The sequence below is a fragment of the Theropithecus gelada genome, chromosome 5, assembly GCF_003255815.1.
Source record: "Theropithecus gelada isolate Dixy chromosome 5, Tgel_1.0, whole genome shotgun sequence".
Classification (NCBI taxonomy): domain Eukaryota; kingdom Metazoa; phylum Chordata; class Mammalia; order Primates; family Cercopithecidae; genus Theropithecus; species Theropithecus gelada.
Genome location: NC_037672.1, coordinates 38161246 through 38183497, shown reverse-complemented (window position 1 = coordinate 38183497; position 22252 = coordinate 38161246). Strand labels below are relative to the sequence as shown.

Here is a 22252-nt window from a genome sequence, read left to right as displayed (position 1 = left end):
TGGAAGGACCCAGTTAACCCTCTGAAGAATCTAGTCCTGATGAAATGAAAAGGCAAAATGTGCCCTTTTCAGTAGGAAGATTTAATTATTTTCATTCATTTATTCTTTCAACAAATAGTTACTGACAACCTGCTACTATGAATGTGGGACTTCGCTAGATCCCGTGGAGAATACCAGGAATGGTATGGCACGGCCCCTCTTTTCTGTGTTATGTACAATCTTACCAGGAAGATCTGTGTGATATGATGATAATATAAGAGACCAAATATTTTAAGTCATAATTGTCTAATTCCTGCACACCATAACACCACACTTAGGAAGAAATTTACAACTATAAAAAGACAAATGGACTGGATTGTCAGTGTTTTTTTTTTTCTTTCTTTTATAGGTGCTCTGAGGAAGAAAAGATGGTTTGGCATGGAGATGATCCTGAAGGTGTCACTTGAAGGATGAATAGGTTTGTGGTAGGTGGCGTAGGGAGCAGAGAGGAACCCAGATGGAGAACAGGATGGATGAAGTCCTGGCTGTTAGAGGAGTGTGGGACTCTTCTATGGAAACAGCTGGGTGCCAGATTAGGGAGTTCTGGCTGGTTGGTCAAACTATGGATATTCTCTTAAGTGCCAGCAAAGGAGTTTGGACTTTATCTAAGAGCCAGCAACAACAAATTGGTGGTGGCCTGTAGGCTGAATTCACACACAGACATGTTTTTTTTGGCCAGTGAGGTATTCTATAAATATTGGGGCACATATTTCAAAACTGGCAGCCCCAAGCTTCCGTTTCTCTTGAAAAAATCATATGATCTGGCACTACAGGGCCTGGATTCCTAAAAAACAACAATTTTATGGAGGTGAGCAACAGCTGGCTTCTTAAGATATGTGCTGTTCAGTAGTCCCTACCCTGTCACATGAACAATGCACAGCATTACCCCATAGCTTCACTTATCATGTCCCTTCTTTGGACACTGTAACCCCTGCCTTAGGCCAAGGGACTCTGTAACAATGAAAGCAACTATTATTTGGGGAACAAAGTGAAGGATGACAAACTCTAAAGGTGGATAAACTAAAAACAGGAAAAATAAGAAACTACTGCAATAATCAGAAGCAAGGTCATGGGGGCCTGGACTGAGTTGATGGTAGTTAGAATGAAAGTGACAGATGTGAGAGGTATTACAAAGGAAGGCTGTGACTGGGTGTGGGAGGGAGAGGAAGATTTCAGAGTTAGCTCTGAGATTTCAAATCTGAGTGGGAGTTACTGGCATTTACATATATTTCCTACAATTATTCCTGCGTAGTCAGTGTATATTTTCTTGGCAAATACTAACTCGTGAATATTGGCCACACAGCAAGAAGAATTTTCCAGCCTGAAGATATCTCTTTTCTCCTTCAAAGTATAAGGCAATGCTTTGATAGTCTTCATTAGTAGTGTCTTCAGAACCTATAACAGAAGTTTACTGAGTAAAATATTTGAGCAAAATTTGTTTACCCTTTATTGCTAACCTGAAAATAAAATCTAAGAATGAGTGATCTAAAAATAGGTGATTAAAAACTCCTAACAGCAAACATCAATGTAATTATTAATGTCTGTTTTCGTCACAAAACATACTTATCACAATTACCCCAAATATTGACTCTGTTCCATCTTTTTTTTAACTCTAAATGTGATCCAGGAGAGGAAATTATAAGGTTTTTGTTAGTAATACAAATGGAATCCATCCCTCTCAGCAATGCCTGGTTTAAACAATAGTCTGTATATTTGTCAGACAAGTAGGGAAGATGACATTCGAGTAGCCAGTAGATGCTGGTTAAAGATATGACTGTTTTTCCTTTGGCTTGGGGCTTAAATACATTAAGCATAGAGGAAGAAGGACCCCCAAAGCTGCTGGAATTCCAATTCATTGTTTACATTTACCTATGGGAGTTGGGGCCCAATAGAATACTAAAGTATAACAACCACCCTGCGCCTCCAGCTGGGGGAAAAGGGGGTTTATAAGAGAAAGGCATAAAGCAAAGTGGGGAAAAGTATGTGTGTGTTTTGAAGGTGGGAGGAGGCGCACACACACACCCTTAATATACACACCTGATATAAGACAAACCATGTTCTTATGAACTTAGAAAAATTGCTTTAGTGAAATGGTGGTGGTAACATTAGGACAGAAATGTCATCTGTCAAGTTAAGCATTGGCAATTCTAAAGTTGCTTATCTGTACTTCCTTTTTTTTTTTTTAAACTCTATTTTCTCTAATTATCTTAATGACTGTCACAAGAAGTCATTTGGGAAGCCAAAGCATCCCAAGAAGCTTTTACCTAATTTGTTTCCTTGAAGACTAAAATAAATATTTTCTTGTGAATCCTAACATCAATTCTTATGGTCATTTTGTGAATTATAAAAAACAAAATAACACAAAAGAACAAATATTTTATGATTCCACTTATATGAGGTACCATGAATAGTCAAATTCATAGATACAGAAAGTAAAATCGTGCTTACCAGGGTCTAGGGAAAAGAGGGCAATGGGGAATTATTATTTAATGGGTACAGAGAAAGTCTGGGATGATGAAAAAGTTTTAGAGATGGACAGTGGTGATGGCCACATAACAACGTGAATGAATGTACCAAATTGTACACTTTTAAATGGAAATGTTATGTTATATATATTTTAGCACAATAAAACAAAACAAAACACAAATAACATTACGTATGGTCCATGAAATGAAAATTTGAAAATTATTTCAGTAGTTTCTAAAAATAATTGAAAACATGAGAAGAAAACCTCTAAGCAGGCATTCCCAGAATATCAAATTCTCCTTTGGACTGTCCAAATCTTTGAAAAACACATCTTGGGTATATCACTCTTCATCATTTGTAACTCGATTTTTAAATGAAAATATTTACATTTTCAAAAATCATCCTGCATTTTCTATCACCTTCATTTTGAAATCTTTGATTTACTACTGACTGATAAATAGCAGGATTTGGGAAATCTAGCCTCCCTTGGAATTCACACAGAAAGACCCTTAATTTTTTAAAATAGTCCTTTTTAACAATACCATCTCACCTTGAAGTAGCAGGGATCTTAAAATCCAACACATAACATAGATACATGTGTGTCTATGTATAAATGATAAACATTTACACCAAGTGCATTCTTGTATGTATACCAATCTGATAATTAGATCATAAGCGACAAAGTGTTTTTATGATAAACATCTTGAAGAGAACTAGGGAAAAAATGATATTTACCAATAATATCTGCATAGATTTCCATTTTGTTGTGTTGCTGAGCCAGTGTGAAAGCTTCATTGTTACATTTGGACATGACAAGAAACTGGATGGCAGACCCATAGTCACCAAGCTGTAGAAAAAACCTGAAGCAAAGTACTTTCTTTAATTAGCTAGACTCTTATATGAGTTTGTGATTTATAAAATTTTTCAACCAGGGGAAACCATTTAAAAATCAAAATTTATTAGATAAATTGCAGTTCTTTTTTTTTTTGAAATGGAGTCTCACTCTGTCACCCAGGCTGGAGTGCAGTGGCGCAATCTCGGCTCACTGCAGCCTCCGCCTCCTGGGTTCAAGCGATTTTCCTGCCTCAGCCTCCCAAGTAGCTGGAACTACAGGCATGCACCATGACACCCAGCTAATTTTTTGTATTTTCAGTAGAGATGGGGTTTCACCATGTTGGCCAGGCTGGTCTTGAACTCCTGATCTCAGGTGATCCATCCATCTCGGCCTCCCAAAGTGCTGGGATTACAAGTGTGAGCCACCACACCCAGCATGCAGTTCTATATTATATGCTTACACTTGAAAGACATACTGTTGTCTGCTGACCACAACAGCCTTTGAATTTGAATACTTAGACCTGATAAAAAAAATAAAGGCTAAATATTCCTTTTGAATTAATATATTTGATGATAGAAGGTGGAGGCTTACTTTTATGGTTAGTTTTTGAAAGTCCAAAAATATTAATGTATTATGTTACCTGGCTACCATTTTGGCTCCATCCGGAGACTGGGTCTCTCTAACAATACTGACAGCTTTTTCAGGATTATTGAGGTGATCCAGATAGATGCGGATTACACTTTGCCATTGTTTTGCATTCTCATAAGCCACAACAGCTTCTTTGTATCTGTAAAAACATAGCTCAGATAAACTTTTTTTAACACTGTCAAACTGGGGAGAAAATGTTGATAAGTGTTTAGGACACTTTTTCATGTTATTGATGGTGACTGCTTATTTTTCCTGAACTTCTTTTTCCTTTAACAGAAAAATACCAGGAACCATCCCACTAAAATGTTCTTTTTAGGAATTGATAAATGAACAGTAAAATATCAATATTAAATTGTATTTTCCCATCTGAATTAAAGCCATATATTTTTTTACATTTTACTGCTTTTTTTTTTCCTTTTAAGTACGAAGATTATAACAGTAATACAGAAAACATAGAAAATGTAGATTTTTTTTCACAATTATAGATACAGCTTCATGGTGATATATAAAACCTTTACATATCCTCAGTCACAAAGCTCATACCTTTGTGTTGACCTCCAGATAGAGCTCAGGACCCCTCTTCAGTTCCTGACCGGCTCTCAGCTCCCTCCATTTCAACAAGACATTCGGTGTATATCTCTATTTCCTAAGGTTACTTTTCTAAAAGTGCAGGGTATTAAATCTCCTTTAAAAGTTTCTTAGTAGATATTTCCAAGTTAATTTCCAGAGGCTATAGAAAGTTACACTTCTTTAAAACATTTTTTTTTATTTTTAAACTTGTTGTAGAGATGGGCTCTCTCTCTGTTGCCCAGGCTGTCCTCAAACTCCTGGCCTCAAGTGATCCTCCTGCCTTGGCCTCCCAAAGTGCAGGGATTCCAGGTGTAAGCCACCATGCCCAGCCCAAAAGTTACATTTCTATTGGTTGTGTACATATAAGCATATTTTGACAACATGGTTATTAGTTTAAAATAAGTATTTCCAAATATGGCAGGTTGCCTTAATTTAATTACTATTAGTGAGGTAGAACCTTTTCATGTTTACATCAAATGCAATTTCATAATTGTATTTCCTCCTCTGGCACTTGTGTTCTTGTCTTTAGCCCATTTTCCTATTAGTGTCTTTGAGTTTCTTGTATTAAGTAGTGGGAGATCTTTGTATGTTTAGGATATTAACTATCCATTGCTATATTTTAACTGTATTACAATAGAGTTATAAATTTTTAAATACAGTTAAAATATAGCAATGGATAGTTAAGCAGCTTAAACAAGCTTAAACAAGCAGCCCTATGTGGCTTCAGCAAGCAGCTGTATGTGTGGAATTCATGTTTCTTCACTTTTTTTCCCCCTGCATCTGTGATTTATACAATAATAATCCTCCTTAATAAAATAACAATCACTTTATTTTCATGCCATATTATATCAAAATTTCAACTTCCACTATAAAACCCTCAAATAAAAAGAGATATTAGTCTATATTTGAGTATATAAAGGAAACACTGAGATATATGAGGTACAGGAGGATTTTAATAGTCTGGCACTTCAGGCCAACAAAGGATTAAATAAAGGTGTTTTCTGTCTTTCTCTACTTTGCCTTTCTTACAGGGTTGCAAATATCAATGGTTAATTTGTAAAGCTTATATTACTTTAAATCGGTATAAATTTGAGAAAGTGTACAAACCTTCCATCTGCTTCCTTGGCTTTGGCATACTGCAAATGGATCTTAGGAGAAGAAACGTGGGGCAGAAGATCACCAACTTTTGCCCTGGAAAAGTAGGTCCAGGAGAACAATATGAGTACCATGTGCACTCCAAAAGTAGCCTGCTATAACCAAATGTTAGGTTTTAGGATGCAAAAAACAGTTATTACTATCTTTCAAAAATCTTGGTTCCTGGCGGGATGCAGTGGCCTGTAATCCCAGCACTTTGGAAAGGTGAGGCGGGCAGATCACCTGAGTTCAGGGGTTCAAGACCAGCCTGGACAACATGGTGAAATCCTGTCTCTACTAGAAAAATAAAGTACAAAAATTAGCCAAGCATAGTGGCGGCATGTCTGTAATCCCAGCTACTCAGGAGGCTGAGGCAGAGAATTGCTAGAACCCAGGAGGTGGAGGTTGCAGTGAGCTGAGATCGTGCCACTGCGCTCCAGCCTGAGCAACAGAGCGAGACTCTGTCTCAAAAAAAAAAAAAAAAAAAAAAGAAAAAGAAAAAGAAAAGAAAAAAAAAAGAAAATCTTGGCTCCTATGGGTAAAAGCTGATTTAATTGCTGTTTCTCCTAACACCCACTCCACTCCCACCCCCAAGGGTAGGAAAATGGTTAGTGCATTAACTCTGTTAGGACAAGGGGGTTTTTGTTTTTTCCTACTAAGGATTTCTCCACACCAAACCAGGAGAATGTGCTATTCTTTGGAAAAAGAACTATTAATATGAACTTATCTAAGGAGAACAAAAGAGATGAAGGGCAGGTCTAGATAGGGGAACAGAATGGACAGGGAGAAAGCATGGCAAGGAGGCAAGTGGGGAGACCCCAGAGGCACATTCATTTCCAATCCTGTTCAGAAACAAACCGCAGGCAGCTCTTACCAGTTCTTAGAGCGGATGTAAACAGATGCTGCTTTGTCATAGTAGAGACCTTTTTCATACAGCTGGGCTGCTTCTGAAAATTGCTAAAATAAGACAGGATTATTAAAATACTAAGTTATTATGTACAAAAGATCATATGAATATTGATGCAGACAAAAGAGGACCTTCATATTCTCCAATATGGCTCCACAGTCTCTTTTAAGGACCCTGCTGGGATGCTTGAGGGCTTGGTTAACCCCTCGACGTATGTCTCCCATTCTTATGGACATCTGGGCCACTCCAGCCAGACAAGCTTCATCATGTTCCTGCAATCACAAGGCAAATACTAACAAATCAGATTCTAACTTAACACCATGTGTTTAAGAAAGAACAATGAATTTAACTCTAAAATGAGTCCAAAGGTTATGGTTTACTTTTATCTTTTCAGGGAAGTCTCATGATTTTAAAATAACACTTGGGTCTTTTTTTTTAAAAAAAACCAGCTATTACAAAATTATATTTTGTTCTGTGAAAGCCTAGATCAACTTCATGCTTAAGACCAAATTTTTAATATCCCTCATATGTCTTGACCTTCTTTTCTTTTTCTTTTTTTTTTGAGACGGAGTCTCGCTCTGTTGCCCAGGCTGGAGTTCAGTGGCGTGATCTCTGCTCAGAGCAAGCTCCACCTCCTGGGTTCAAGCCATTCTCCTGCCTCAGCCTCCCGAGTAGCTGGGACTACAGGTGCCCACGACCACGCCTGGCTAATTTTTTGTATTTTTTAGTAGAGACGGGGTTTCACCGTGCTAGCCAGGATGGTCTTGATCTCCTGACCTCATGATCCGCCTGCCTTGGCCTTCCAAAATGCTGGGATTACAGGCATGAGCCACCGTGCCCGGCCACCCTCATATGTCTTTTTGGTATAAAATTTTATATAAGAAGTAATATACTGGCTATATAGCATAAATGCTATGAATAAAATTAAGAAGAAAACCATTTATCAAATTGCAGATTTCTCTATGAGGCATGATTAAACATAAAAACTTCATTTCTTTAGTAATTGTTAAATTCATTAAAGATACCAAAGACAGCTAAAGAACTCACCAAATAACTAATCTCTACTAGTAAGATATAATGTCAGATTATATTTTATCTAAAGCAGCATGTCTAGTAAAATTTTCTGTGATGAGAGAAATGTTCTATATCTGCCCTGTCCAATATGGTAGCTACTGGGCATTTGAAATACGGCTAGTGTAACAGAGGAATTGAATTTTAAATTTTATTTAACTTTAAATAATTTAAGTAGACACATGTGGCTAGTGGTTACTGTATTTGATGGTGCAGATAAAGAATGAACTAAAATTGATGTAGCCAGACAAAGAAAATGTCAAAAACCTAAGAGATAAATGAGCAAAGGACATGATCAGACAATTCATTAAAAAATACAAGTGGAAACAAAATACAATTGGCCAATAAATAAAAACATGCTCAACTTCACCAATAATCAAATATACATAAAATAAAATATCTTTATTTGCTTACAGAATTGGTAGAGATAAAACAGCTGATAACATTCAGTTTTGCTGAGAATGAAGGGGGCACTATCATACATGGAGTGTGTGTGAATCACTACAATTTCTTTTGAACAGCAGTTTAGCCATGTCAAAAATGAATAGTACACTTTGTAACCTAGAAATCTAACTTATAGGAGAATATTCTTCAGAAATACTATCATAGGTAGCTAAAGATACATGTACTAAGTAGAATATTCATTGTAGTGATTTTAAAAAATGAATTTAATTTTTTAATTTTTATTTTTTAATTTAAAAAAGTTGTTGTTTTTTTAAAGAGACTGGGTCTCATTCTACTGCCTAGGCTGGAGTGCAGTGATGCAATGCTACCATACCCAGCTAATTTTTTATTTTTAAATTTGTAGAGATGGGCCGGGCGCGGTGGCTCAAGCCTGTTATCCCAGCACTTTGGGAGGCCGAGGTGGGCAGATCACTTGAGGCCAGGAGTTCAAGACCAGCCCGGCTAACATGGCAAAACTCTGTCTCTATCAAAAATACAAAAATTAGTCAATCATGGTGGCACATGCCTGTAATCCCAGCTATTCGGGAGGCTGAGGTACGAGAATCACTTGAACCCAGGAGGTAAAGGTTGCAGTTAGCCAGGATCGCACCACTGCACTCCAGCCTGGGTGACACAGTGAAAGACTGTCTCCAAAAGAAAAATAAACAAATGAATTTGTAGATATGGGGGTCTTGTTTTGTTGTCCAGGCTGGTCTTGAACTCCTGGTGTCAGGCATTAGTTAGACTCACTTTTCTTTTTTACTTTTTTTTTTTTGAGACGGAGTTTCCCTCTTGTTGCCCAGGCTAGAGTGCAATGGTGTGATCTCAGCTCACTGCAACCTCTGCTTCCCGATTCAAGTGATTCTCCTGCCTCAGTTACCCGAGTAGTTGGGATTACAGGTGTGTGCCACCACACCTGACTAATTTTGTATTTTTAGTAGACACAGGGTTTAACCATGTTGGCCAGGCTGGTCTCCTGATCTAAAGCAATCCACTGGCCTCGGCCTCCCAAAGTGCTGGGATTACCAGCATGAGCCACTGTGCCCAGTCCTGGACCCACTTTTTTTTTTTTTTTTGAGACAGAGTCTCACTGTGTTGTCCAGGTTGGGGTGCAATGGCACGATCTCGGCTGACTGCAACCTCCACCTCCTGGGTTCAAGCGATTCTCTCTGCCTCAGCCTCTCGAGTAGCTGGGGATTACAGGCGTCCAACACCATGGCTGCTAATTTTTGTATTTTTAGTAGAGATGGGGTTTTGCCACATTGGCCAGACTGGCCTGGACTCACTTTTCATGTGAACATATTTTGGTGATTTTTCAAATTAGCTATCATGAGGTTGCATTACTTTTGTAATAAAAATGCTATATATAAAACGGAAAGTCAAAAGATTTTCAACCTTCACAAGACATCACCTAACTTAAAAACAGTAATTATTATTATAAATCTTAGCTTTTTAAGCTAGAATTCTGGGATGGGAAAAAGAGGTAGCATAGTGGGTCATGCTTTCCAGGGTCATCTTGAAAGATACAGTATGAGACAGAAACGGCAGAACAAAGTTTTATGGATTGGGAATTCACTTTCAAAATGGTTACTGAAACTTTTTTTTTTTTTCCTTTGAGATGGAGTCTCACTCTGTCACCCAGGCTGTAGTGCAGTGGCACGATCTTGGCTCAATGCAACCTCCACTTTCTGGGTTCAAGTGATTCTTCTGCCTCAGCCTCCCGAGTAGCTGGGACTACACGCGTGTGCCACCATGCCTGGCTAAGTTTTGTATTTTTTTTTTAGTACAGATGGGGTTTCCCCATATTGGCCGGGCTGGTCTTGAACTCCTGACCTCGTGATCTGCCCGCCTTGGCCTCCCAAAGTGCTGGGATTACAGGTGCGAGCCACCGCACCTGGCCTACTGAAACTTTTAAAAAGAGCAAAAGGAAAAACCTTATGAAAATCATAGCCTGTAGGTAAGAAAGGATAAAAATCTTATTTCCAACTTTACTTAGACTTACATTAAGAATGTAAAACTTATCAGACTGATAAAAATATTGTCTTCGTCAGATTTTAAGAGCTTGAAGTGTTTTAAAATGATTTAACTATTTCCTTGCAAGGTTGTTAGTAAACCAAAGAAAAGGCTCACCTGCTAGATATGAAATATAATACAAATAAGACCATGATTTTAAAAAATGAAACTGAAAATGAACCCAAAGATAATTAGGCATATCTTATCTTTATCCAAGGTTACCTTATTATCACCTGTTATTCCTTTCTCATAATGAGCCAAAGCATTTACATAATCACCCCTGGAAAAAAAAAAGAGTGACTTTTAATATTTATTTTAGAATTTTATTTACATATACTTTTTCCTTTTTTTTTTTCTTTTTTTTAGAGACAGGGTCTTACTCTGTTGCCCAGGCTGGAGTGCAGTGGCACAATCACAGCTCACTGTAGCCCTGACACCTCACTGGCTCAAGTGATCTTCCAGTCTCAGCTTCCTGAGTAGTTGAGACTACAGGCATGTGCCACCATGCCTGGCAAATTAAAAAAAAAAAAAAATTTGTAGGGACAAGGTCTCACCATGTTGCCAAGGCTGGTCTTGAACTCCTGGGCTCAAATGATCTACCACCTCGGCCTCCCAAAGTGCTAGGATTACAGGCATGAGCCACCATTGGGGAGTAGTAGATCAATTTACAAATACAGGATTTAAAGGATAATCTTTGTCATTGAGTTGCTTAAGCTCACAAAAGATGTGGAACACTACAGATGCATTCTTTCAAAGTGCAGTATGTCATTATCTTACTACTTTAAAAGTAATTATTAAGCTGGGTTATGCTATACTGTAAGGTACTTACTGTGTGGTATGCTAGGCATTTTGAGGAGCTACATTAATTTTCTTTTTAAATTCCAGGGTACATGTGAAGGATGTGCAGGTTTGTTACATAGGTAAACATGTGCCATGGTGGTTTGCTGTACCTATCAACTCATCACCTAAGTGTTAAGCCTAGCATGTATTAGCTATTTTTTCTGATAAGAAGCTACATTACTTTTATTGGCTACTTTTGGTTAATTATTTCCTTTGGGGCACTAAATGACAATCACGTGACGATAAAACACTTTTTTTTTTTTTTTTTTTTTTTTTTTTTACCAAAAGCCCAGTATTTACAAGAATATATATTGAGGGAATCTAGAGGGCCATCAATTTATTAAAGGGTAGAAGTGGAGGAATACATTGGGGATTATAGTGCTGAGGGCCCTGGTTCTTACACCGAGAAAAAGTATTAATATACATGATATAAATAATATTCCTGGGCCAGGCACGGTGGCTTATGCCTGTAATCCCAGCACTTTGGGAGGCCAAGGCACACGGATCATGAGGTCAGGAGTTCAAGACCAGCCTGATCAATGTGGTGAAACCCTGTCTCTACTAAAAATACAAAAATTAGCTGCGTGTGGTGGCACGTGCCTGTAATCCCAGCTACTCGCGAGGCTGAGGCAGGAGAATTGCTTGAACGCAGGAGGTGGAGGTTGTAGTGAGCTGAGATTGCACCACTGTACTCCAGCCTGGGTGACAGAGCAAGACTCCATCTCAAATAATAATAATAATAATAATAATAATAATAATAATAATAATAATCCCTTCCTGTGACTGATGCTAACATGGATCTGCATATACAGAAGACTTATTATTTCAACTTATTTTCATTGTTTGGGATAGAACGAATCAGTGATTTGCCTAAGATACTTTTTGGGATCTATCTTCCTCTAAGAAACCATCTTCTCCAGAATAAATTAATCAGCTCTGAAATGGCATGATTTGAGATCTACCTTATCACTACTTTATCAGCTTAGACAAGTTACTAAACCTCTCTAAGCCTCATTCACTTTCCTCATCTATTAATGTAGAAGGACATTTTTGGAAAAGGAGCTGTTCTGTGGTTGAGAACTTTCTTTTGTTCAGCCTAGGACTCCATAGTCAGCAATATTCCTAAATGGAAATTTCCAGTACGGACCTGATTACATCAACCAAGCTAGGGATTTTTCCTGAGAATAGGGAAGAGACATCCTCAGGAGATATCCCTAGCTCAGCTGATGTAATCCATTGAGTTGACAGTTCCTCCCACAGGAGCCTGAGGTTTTCCTTGGGCAAGCTAAATTAATACTTTGGAACTCTCACTTTATTTTTTGTTATTTTAGCTCACTGGATTATTTATTATTTTATTTTAAAGCTCTCATATGGAACTAGCTCATTAGTTTAATCCCAGACTTTAGTAAGTTAAATCTCACCTAGACCTGATAGACTGGCCCTGCTTTGACCTAATCAAGGTCTTGGATGCATAATGAAACAGACTGCTGAAATTGAACACAGGCCTAGGGTCTTAGGTGTCAAAGTCAGTAGCTGGTGGCTATTCAGGTATTTGATGACAATGAACTATACCTAAGTTAGTTCCCATTATCACAAGGAAATTCCTTCAGACTGTTGGGGGCTAGAGTGTGTGTACGCTAGGGTCTGAAGATCTGCATACAAATATCAGTGAAAGCTTTGAGAATCGGTGGCTTCACAGTCAAGTGGTGAGCAGAAAGGGTTAGAAACGACAACACGCAGGCTTTCAACTGACTTCAGTTCATCTGACCATGAGACATGTTTGAGAATTTGTTACAACACTTCAAATTTTCCTGAAGGAAGTGAAAAATCGAAGTGTTCTGGATGGTCCAACGGCTTACTGGGGTGTCTGTACTCCGACAGGGCATGGTGGATCATCTTTTCTCCTTAGCACAGAAGTTTTATATTCTAAGACTCAGTCATCCTCAGGACGCAGGTGGAGGGCCCGGGGACCGGGGCCCTGTCTCTTGTGTTACGTACAAAGATTCCAACGTGCACTTTTTGGTATATGCATTTATAAGGAACAGAAATGTGGCAAACTTCATCAGATTGATTAAGAAGAAATAAAATCTCTAAAATGTTTTTAATCTGTAGAAGAGAAAACTTGAAAGAAGATACCATGTTTAGAAATGAAAGAGTACTTTTCTTTTTTTGAAACAGGGTCTTGCTCCACTGCCTAGGCTGGTGTATAGTGGCGTGATCACAGCTCACAGCAGCCTCAATGTTCTGAGCTCAAGTGATCCTCCCACCTTAGCTTCTCCAGCAGCTGGGACTGCAGTCACGTGAGCCCAGGCTTGGCTTTTTTTTTTTTCTTTGTAGAGACAAGTTCTCATTATGTTGCCAAGGCTGGTCTCACACTCCTGAGCTCAAGCAGTCTTCCTTCCTTGACCTCTCAAAGAGCTAGGATTATAGGCATGAGCCACCATGCGTGGTACAGAGTACTTTTTGATAGAGTAACTCCTACAACATGAATTTATGTGTCAGTATTCTCAATGAATCCAAAGTCTCTATGACAGTAAAGTAGAACTATGTGAAATGTTTTTAGAAAAAAATCAAATGTTATAACTATATTTTCTTTGTTTAAAGACTAATCTTTTTCCATATTTTAATATTTTTGAATGTTGGAATGTGTCATAATAAATGTCAAAATGTCTGGTTGTCATTACACATACATGTACAAACTTATATTTGCAAATGAATTATTCATTTATTTTCTCTGCAGATATTTACATTGGTAGCACCAACCATGGCTGAATGTTAACTTAAAACTGGATCCTAAATGCCTCTAAAATTACACTTCGATGCAACGCTGCAATAAAAATGTATAGTCTGTCAATTAAGACTATTGACAATTAAGAGGGTCTAGCAATTAAGAGCACTAGAAAATTCTAAATTTCTCAGAATAGATTATGGAATTTCCAAAGGCAAGAGAGATTTGTGACTCCTATTCATGCATCATGAAGGACTATTACTCAAGCCCTCAATATCCTCCTGGGAAGAGCTTTTGGCTTCAATTGCAATACCAATTGTCTAATTTTCATACACATGAAACTCAAAAAACTATAATTAAAAAAATCATTTAGTTAAAAAAATGTATGTATCTGTGAAGTACAAGTGTAGGTCTTTGTGTGCATATATTGGGTACTGGTGAAGTCTGGACTGTTAGTGTACCCATACCTGAATAGTGAAAAATGCACCCAGTGGGTAATTTTTCAACCCTCATCCACCCTCCCACCTTTTGGAGTCTTCAGTGTCTATTATTCCTCTCTGTATGTCCTTGTGTACCCATGGTTGAGCTCCCACTTATGAAGGAAAACATGCAGTATTTGATTTTCTGAGTTACATCCCTTTGGCCTCCAGTTCCATCCATGTTGCTGCAAAAGACACAATTCATTCTTTTTTTATGGCTGAGTAGTATTCTGTGGTGTGTGTGTGTGTCTGTGTGTGTGTGTACACCACATTTCCTTTCTCCAGTGCTCTACTGATGGACACTTAGGTTGATTCCTTACCTTTGCTATTACGAATAGCGTTGCAATAAACATATGAGTGCAGGTATCTTTTTGATGTAATGATTTCTTTCCCTTTGGGTATACACTCAGTAGTGGGGTTGCTGGGTTGAATGGTAGTTCTAGTTTTAGTTCTTTGAGAAATCTCCATACTGTTTACCATAAAGGTTCTATTAATCTACATTCCTATCAACAGTATATAAGCATTCCCTTTTCTCCACATCCTTACCAACATCTATTATTTTTAGATTTTTTAATAATAGCTATTCTGACCGGTGTAAGATGGTATTTCATTGTGGTTTTAATTTGCATTTCTCTGATGATTAATGATATTGAACATTTTTTCATATTTTTATTGGTTGCTTATATGTCTTCTTTTGAAAAATGTCTATTTATGTCCTTTGTCCACTTTTTTTTTTTTTTTTTTTTTTTTGAGACGGAGTCTCGCTGTGTCACCCAGGCTGGAGTGCAGTGGCGCGATCTTGGCTCACTGCAAGCTCCACCTCCCGGGTTTACGCCATTCTCCTGCCTCAGCCTCCGAGTAGCTGGGACTACAGGCGCCCGCCACCGCGCCCGGCTAGTTTTTTTTTGTATTTTTAGTAGAGACGGGGTTTCACGGTGTTAGCCAGGATGGTCTCGATCTCCTGACCTCGTGATCCACCCGCCTCGGCCTCCCAAAGTGCTGGGATTACAGGCTTGAGCCACCGCGCCCGGCCCTTTGTCCACTTTTTAATGAGGTTATTTGTTTTCTTCTGGTTGAGTTGTTTGAGTTCCTTGCAGATTCTGGATATTCGCTTGCTATTGGATGCATAGTTTGCAAATACTTTTTCCCATTCTGTTGGTTGTCTATTTGCTCTGCTGATTGTTTCTTTTGCTGTGCAGAAGCTTTTTAGTTTAAGTCCCATTTGTCTACTTTTGTTAGAAAAAACTATAATTCTAAGCAAATAGAAAATGTAGACCAAACTTTGGTGTTTTTCACTATGGTTTGAAATTACAGAGCAAATCCTCAAAGTGTTAAAGGAGGTCAGAACCATGAACATAAGTTAGGAAAAGCAGTGTGATGCTATGCATAGTTGTTGATGGCCACATGTGATTAAAAATAGTATTTAGGCTGGGCACAGTGGCTCACGCTTATAATCCTAGCACTTTGGGAGGCTGAGTTGGGAGGATCACTTGAGCTCAGGAGACCAGCCTGGTCAAGATGGTGAGACCCTGTCTCTCTAAAAATTAAAAAAAATTTAAAAATTAGCCAGGCATTGTGATGCGTGCCTATAGTCCCAGCTACTGAGGAGGCTGAGATGGGAGGATCACTTGGGCACAGGAGTTCAAGGCTGTGGTGAGCTATGATCATACCACAGCACTCCAGCCTGGGTAACACAGAGAGATCCTGTCTCTATTAAAAATAATAATAAAATGATAATAATAACATTTAGATTCTAAATGCAGAAACAGCTTAGATCCAGACTTAGATTTTGATGCTGAAAACTTAAAGTGGATAATGCATGGATAAGACATCATTAGAAAAAACATTTTTCAGATATATAATTAATATAGTATTTTTTCTCTAAAAAATTTATTAAATCAATGGAGGGCCTTATCATTAATGGAAGTTTCGAACTAAAGATATTTGCAGTCATTGGCTACTGACTGAAATGTATAAAAACAAAGACTTACGCGAATTCAAGCTGAATAGCATATTCTTTTGATATAAAAGGAATCTGGTCTGGGGCCAAACGCTTTGCCAGTTGTAGAGCACTGTCCCAATGCTGTAAATCCCTTCTCATCTGTTAAGAAGAGAAAGACCTTAACTTTAAATGAGCAAAATTATTTTGCAAAGTTACCACCAAGAGCTAGTTTTAATAAAACTAATTACAAAACCTTTTTGTTTAAATAATGAAACTTGATCTTTACAATGATAATATATTACTATAGCATGCATTCTCAATAGGGTTGACAGAGCCCTGAAGAAGGCAAAAACTGATTCTTGGAGGGGCAAAAAAATCTTAGCTATTACAATGGTTTGTGGCCCTCCAAAACTCAATCTTATCTAACAAAATCTTAGTCCTTAGTATTTAATTTTTCTCAGCAGGGAGTAATCAAATTAAATTAATGTAATCAATTAAAGTTAATTTTTATTTTTAGAAGGTAGTGATTTTAAAAAGTTGAGAACACTTTGCTATAGGAATTGGTGTGTTTTTCTCAGAAAATCTGAAGCTATATCACAACACGAGTAATAGCAAATGTAACTAAAATGTAAATATATCTTTCTTCCTAGTTCCTGTGGTCTTTTATCTCTGCCTGGTACATAATTGTAAATATAAACTAATCATTAAAGAATCTTTCAAAGTTCATTCCTCACTTTATTCATACTTTCCAAACAATAATAGCTAACATTTTTCAAGTGTCATTATCTGCCAGATACTGTTCTAGGGGATTAGCTTATTTATCTTTCATGACTACCCTTTTGCAACGTATTAACACTTTCTTGTATCCATTTTAGAGATCCAGAAACTGAGGCAGAGAGGCTCCTCTGTACATAAGGTTACACAACTGGTGCACGACGGAGCTGGGCAGCAGGGCTCTGCCTCTGAACTTTTCACATGGTTAACTCATCAGCTTTCAAACTGAGGTTAAAGAGTAATCACCCCTCTCCATTATCAATCCATTACCTCAAATTCTTTCCAAGTCTAGCAGCACATGACCAGTGCCCACAGTTAAATGCAGAAGAGTTGAGATGACATCTTTCCCCTCAGTCATTGCAGCCATATTCCCATTTCAGTGAGTACTAATCCAAGTTTTGAAAACTTCTCAGGGTGTCCCAATTATCTTAAATAACACTGTAAAATTACCTACATTTTTCTTAAAGTTAATTTAGTTCACTTAAAATTTAAAAATGAAAATTTGCTATAGAATGATTTGTAAAAGGAAAGCTGTAAAATTAATAAAAAATGCTTCCAAAACAACCTCTTTTACATAGTTGTAGAAATGAAAGTTTTAGGTGAAATAATATTAATGATTACAACAGCTAATGATATGTCTTTACTATTGATCATGTACTGTGCTAAAAGATCTCCTTCTCATTTTTAAATCTTTACAAATATCCCGTGAGCTAGATATTATTCTTCCTACTTTAAAGAAATAGGATCTAGGGCTCAGAAAGGTTAAATAACATGTCCACGCTTACACAGAGCTGGAATTTGAACCCAGACATGTCTGACTGTGAAGTCTGCGCTCCTCACTGCAAGTCGATATGGCCACGCTTCCCTTCTTCCCTGCCGTTGAACTAACTAGTCCCTTCATCCTGCTCTAGGCCCTCTCCTGCAATGCTCACCTCTGGGAAACCAGTGATGGTACACTAGTCCTTAGCTCACCTCTTAATACACAACAGAATTTCACACAATAAGGATAAATGTGCCTCGGTTTTCCCATCTGGAAAACGGAGAAAAAAACCAATCCTATCTCATAGGATTGTTGTGAGGGTTTAATGAGTTAATACATGTCAAGTGCTTAGAAAAGTGCCTGGCCCACGTAAGCACTCAATATATGATGATATTTTTCCTTGTATACGTTTTTGTAATTTACACAATCTGTTTTCTTTGGACACACTTAGATTTCAATTAGTAATGTTGTAATACCATGCATTTTATGCCTCCACAAAATGCAGAATAAACATATTTTTGAATTATGATTTTAATGAAAAATATTATAATTAATGAGTACTCAGGGGTTCTTAAACTGACATGTTTGAATTCTAGGAGGGGGAAGGCATATAGTGTCTGTGCTGAGAAATTTTAATTATATAGAAGGGGTGACCCTCCTTTGCATATTCTTATGTTCTTTCCTTTTTTTTTTTTTTTTTTTTTTTGAGACAGAGTCTCCCTCTGTCACCCAGGCTGGAGTGCAGTGGTGCAATCTTGGCTCACTGCAACCTCTGCCTCATAGGTTCAAGCGATTCTCCTTCCCCAGCCTCCAAGTAGCTGCGATTACAGGCTCACTGCAACCTCTACCTCCCAGGTTCAAGCAGTTCTCCTGTCTCACCCTCCTGAGTAGCTGGGATTACAGGCACATGCCACCACGTCCAGCTAATTTTTGTATTTTTAGTTGAGATGAGGTTTCATCATATTGGTCAGCTCGTCTCAAACTTCTGACCTCAGGTGATCCACCCACCTTGGCCTCCCAAAGTGCTGGGATTAGAGGCGTGAGCCACTGCGCCAGGCCCCATTTTTTTCACCCCCCATTTCCCCACTGGATACCTCTTACACAATTTCCATTCTTATTTGCTGCCATACCTCCAGGGCAGCAATAGGACAGCTGGATGCAAGGTACAGGTCCTGAGCCAGGTTATAATCGTTGGTAAACATGGCAAGGTGTCCTGCCAAAAGATTGTAGTCCTCTATTCCCTACAAATAAAAGCAATTTTGATGAGAAAAAAATGTAAGAGTTTAACTTTTTTTTTTTTTAAGGACTTTGATCATTAGAAGTGGTAATATTCTATCGATTCACTTGTTTAAGAGTTAGGTAAGATTAAACGGAAAAAGTTTAGACTGCATTTAACTTAAAATAGCATTTAAATCTTAACTTACTTGATAATTCTATAACATGCTGTTTACCTTTATTTGTTCCAAGGACATCACCATGCCAACATTTCCAATTCTCCGATAAACACGGATTGCAAACTCCACTTCCATGTGATGTAGACAAGCTCTGGCCAACTCATTCCAGGCAGCCTCATCATTCAGAATCCTGCACATTTCCCAAGCATCAGAGAACCTGGGATGTAAGTACATAAGCTTAATCAGAACGCTCCACTTGCCACGTTAGGCAATTTCCAGACTACATGTTATCTAACAGTGTGCCCCAGATAAACTGTCTAAAACATTTCTTAACCTGTAATCGTCATTTGCAAGTAATGAAAAGACACTTAAGCTTTCTTCCTTTTTTGTGCAGATAAATGTTTTTCCCTGAATTTCTTTTATTAAACTGAATCTACTTCGTAATCAGCCTATTCAATTAACAACTAAACTAATTCTATTCATTTCTTTTTATTTCACACATAGATGAATATTATTTTTGTTCTCCATAAGTCTAATAAAATTAGTATTCTATTCCTATAAATTTAGTAGTTTAAAACAGGGGTCAGCAAACTATGGCTCATGGGCCAAATCTAGTCAGATGCTGTTTTGAAAATACAGCTTGAGTGGAACAAAGTCACTCATCAGCCCACTGTTTTTTTTTTTTTTTGAAGACAGAGTCTCGCTCTGTCGCTCAGGGTGGAGTGCAGTGGCGCAATCTCACTTAACTGCAACCTCGGCCTCCCCGGTTTGTTATTCTCCTGCCTCAGCCTCCTGAGTAGCTGGGACTACAGGTGTGCACCACCACGCCAGCTAATTTTTTGTATTTTTAGTAGAGATGGGGTTTTACCATGTTAGGCAGGATGGTCTTGATCTGCTGACCTCGTGATCCACCTGCCTCGGCCTCCCAAAGTGCTGGGATTACAGGTGTGTGCCACCACACCCGGCCCAGCCCACTCTTTAATGGATTGTCTGTGGCCACTTTCTGGCTACAACAGCCAGCCTGAGTAGCTGTGATAGAGACCCTATGGCCCTTAAAGCTTGAAATATTTACCATTTGGACCATAACAGAAAAGGTTTTCAGACCTCTGGTTTAAAACATGAACATAAATGCCAATTAAACTTTTGGTGGAACCTCTACATGAGTGAATATATTACATTCATCTATCTATTCATTCATCCATTTATCTATTCACCTATTCATTTTTCCATCCAACACACATTTACTGAGCTTCTCTTATGTGCTAGGAAACATGACACAAAAATCAACCACAGTTGCTGTCCTTAAGGCAGTCACAATTGGGGAAGGTGGAAGAGACAGTTAAGGAAACAAATGACTATAACACAGTTTGACAGAGGTAACTGAGTACTTACAATAGATAACTCTTGGTGCTAAGTCTTTTGCATAAATTCCCTTACCCTAATAACACTACCCACTAAGTAGTATTATTATTTCTCCTTTAAAGATTAGGAAAGTGAGGCTTACAGATGTTAAAAGACTAGCCCAAGGCACACAGAGATAAGTGGTGTCATGCTCTTAACCACTGTGTATACTGCATCCTGGCTCTGAGGCAACACATCAGAAAGACCCCAAGCAGGACTGCCTGTGGAGGTGGGGAAGTCGGGCAAGGCTTCCTGGAGCAGGAGATGGCTCCACTAATTTCTGATGGGTAAAGAAAGAGGGGTTACTACATTCAGAGATAGGGAAAGGGCACTCCAGGAAGAATCATGAAATATATGCAATTTCAGCAGCCAGTGGAACAGAGAGGGAGGTGAGTGGAAACAGCTGAGCTGGTCTTAAATCATGAAGTGCCTAGTAGGTCATGGAGGTCCCCCAGGAATTTGGATTTGTTTGTAAAAGCAATAGGAAGTTGCTGAAGTATCTTGAGCAGGGAAATGAGGGGATCAAATCACATTTTCAAAAGTGTGTGGAGAACAGATGAGATCGTTATAAGGCTACTGGCAGACACAGCAGTTAGGAAGTGGAGAGTTACATTACACATTATTCCAAGTGAGGGCCTGGGTAAAGACAAGGGAACGCAGGAGGAGGAAAGGAGCTGGTGTATGTGTGTGTTAAGGCATGTGCATGTGTGATTAGAGTGAGGGAAAATAGGGGTCTGTGGAAATTGATGAGTTCAGTTTTAGAAAGGGCAAGTTTGAAGAGCTCATGGACTTCCAAGTACATATGACTGGAAGGTAGTTGTAAGTACAGGTTTAAGATAAAGACACAGATTTTAAAGTCAACTTCACATGGGTGGTATGTTGAGCCATGTTAAGCAGAGGAGATTCACTCAGGAAGAATAATTAGAGTAAGAAGAGAAGGAAACTCATGAGACCCCAATAAACAGCACATTTAAGAGAGGCTCAGAAGAATTAGAACGTCAAAGGAAATTCACAGTGGCTCTAGGAGATAAGAGAAAAAAACAGGAAAAGGAAATTACAAGCAAAGCAAAAATCAAACTTCATTATGATGAAATCAAGATATTGTTGACATAATTAGGTTTATTAGGATTTCACAATAACTGGGCTCTTTGGAAGCTTAGAAACTGTTTTGTTCTTATGGGCTTTCTTATAATAAAGTACTCATAATAAAAACAGCTTACTATCTTATCTGAGCCTCACAATACCCCTGTGAAATGAACAAGGGAAGTGCTGTTATCGCCATCTATTGAATAGGATTTGACATTTTATCAAAAAGACACCTGCACTTATATGTTTGCTGCAGCACTATTCACAATAGCAAAGTCATGGAATCAACTAAGTGTCCATCAACAGATGACTGGATTTTAAAACGTGGTGTGTATATACAGATATACACAACATGGAATACTACTCAGCCATTAAAAATGAAATCATGTCTTTTGCAGCAATATGGATGGAATTCGAGGTCATTATCCTAAGTGAAATACCCCAAAGTCAAAAACTGCACGTTCTCACTTAGAAGTGGGAGATAAACAATGGGTACACATGGACATACAGGTGGAATAAGAGACACTGGAAACTCCAAAAGGTGGGACAGTGAGACGGGGTTGAGGGATAAAATACTACCTATTGGGTACAGTGTTCACTATTCTGGTGATGGGTACATTAAAAGCCCAGACTTCACCATATGCACTATATCCATGTAGCACAACTGCACTTATATTTCTACATTTACAAAAAATAAAAAATATTCTTGCAAGGAGAAAGA

The 22252-nt window shown here is 38.2% G+C and overlaps 1 protein-coding gene across 2 annotated transcripts in view; it reads right to left on the bottom strand.

The window, feature by feature from the left end:
- WDR19 (WD repeat domain 19) overlaps positions 1–22252 on the bottom strand; it is a 100015-nt gene that overhangs the window by 35095 nt on the left and 42668 nt on the right. For both annotated transcript variants that reach the window (XM_025386540.1, XM_025386541.1), the window contains 10 exons: positions 19102–19261; positions 18781–18891; positions 16166–16275; positions 10350–10407; positions 6731–6871; positions 6567–6649; positions 5666–5749; positions 3981–4127; positions 3241–3365; positions 1322–1434 (listed from right to left, as the gene is read on the bottom strand). In XM_025386540.1, the coding sequence (XP_025242325.1) occupies positions 1322–1434; positions 3241–3365; positions 3981–4127; positions 5666–5749; positions 6567–6649; positions 6731–6871; positions 10350–10407; positions 16166–16275; positions 18781–18891; positions 19102–19261 (1132 nt within the window). The remainder of the gene's footprint in view (positions 1–1321; positions 1435–3240; positions 3366–3980; positions 4128–5665; positions 5750–6566; positions 6650–6730; positions 6872–10349; positions 10408–16165; positions 16276–18780; positions 18892–19101; positions 19262–22252) is intronic.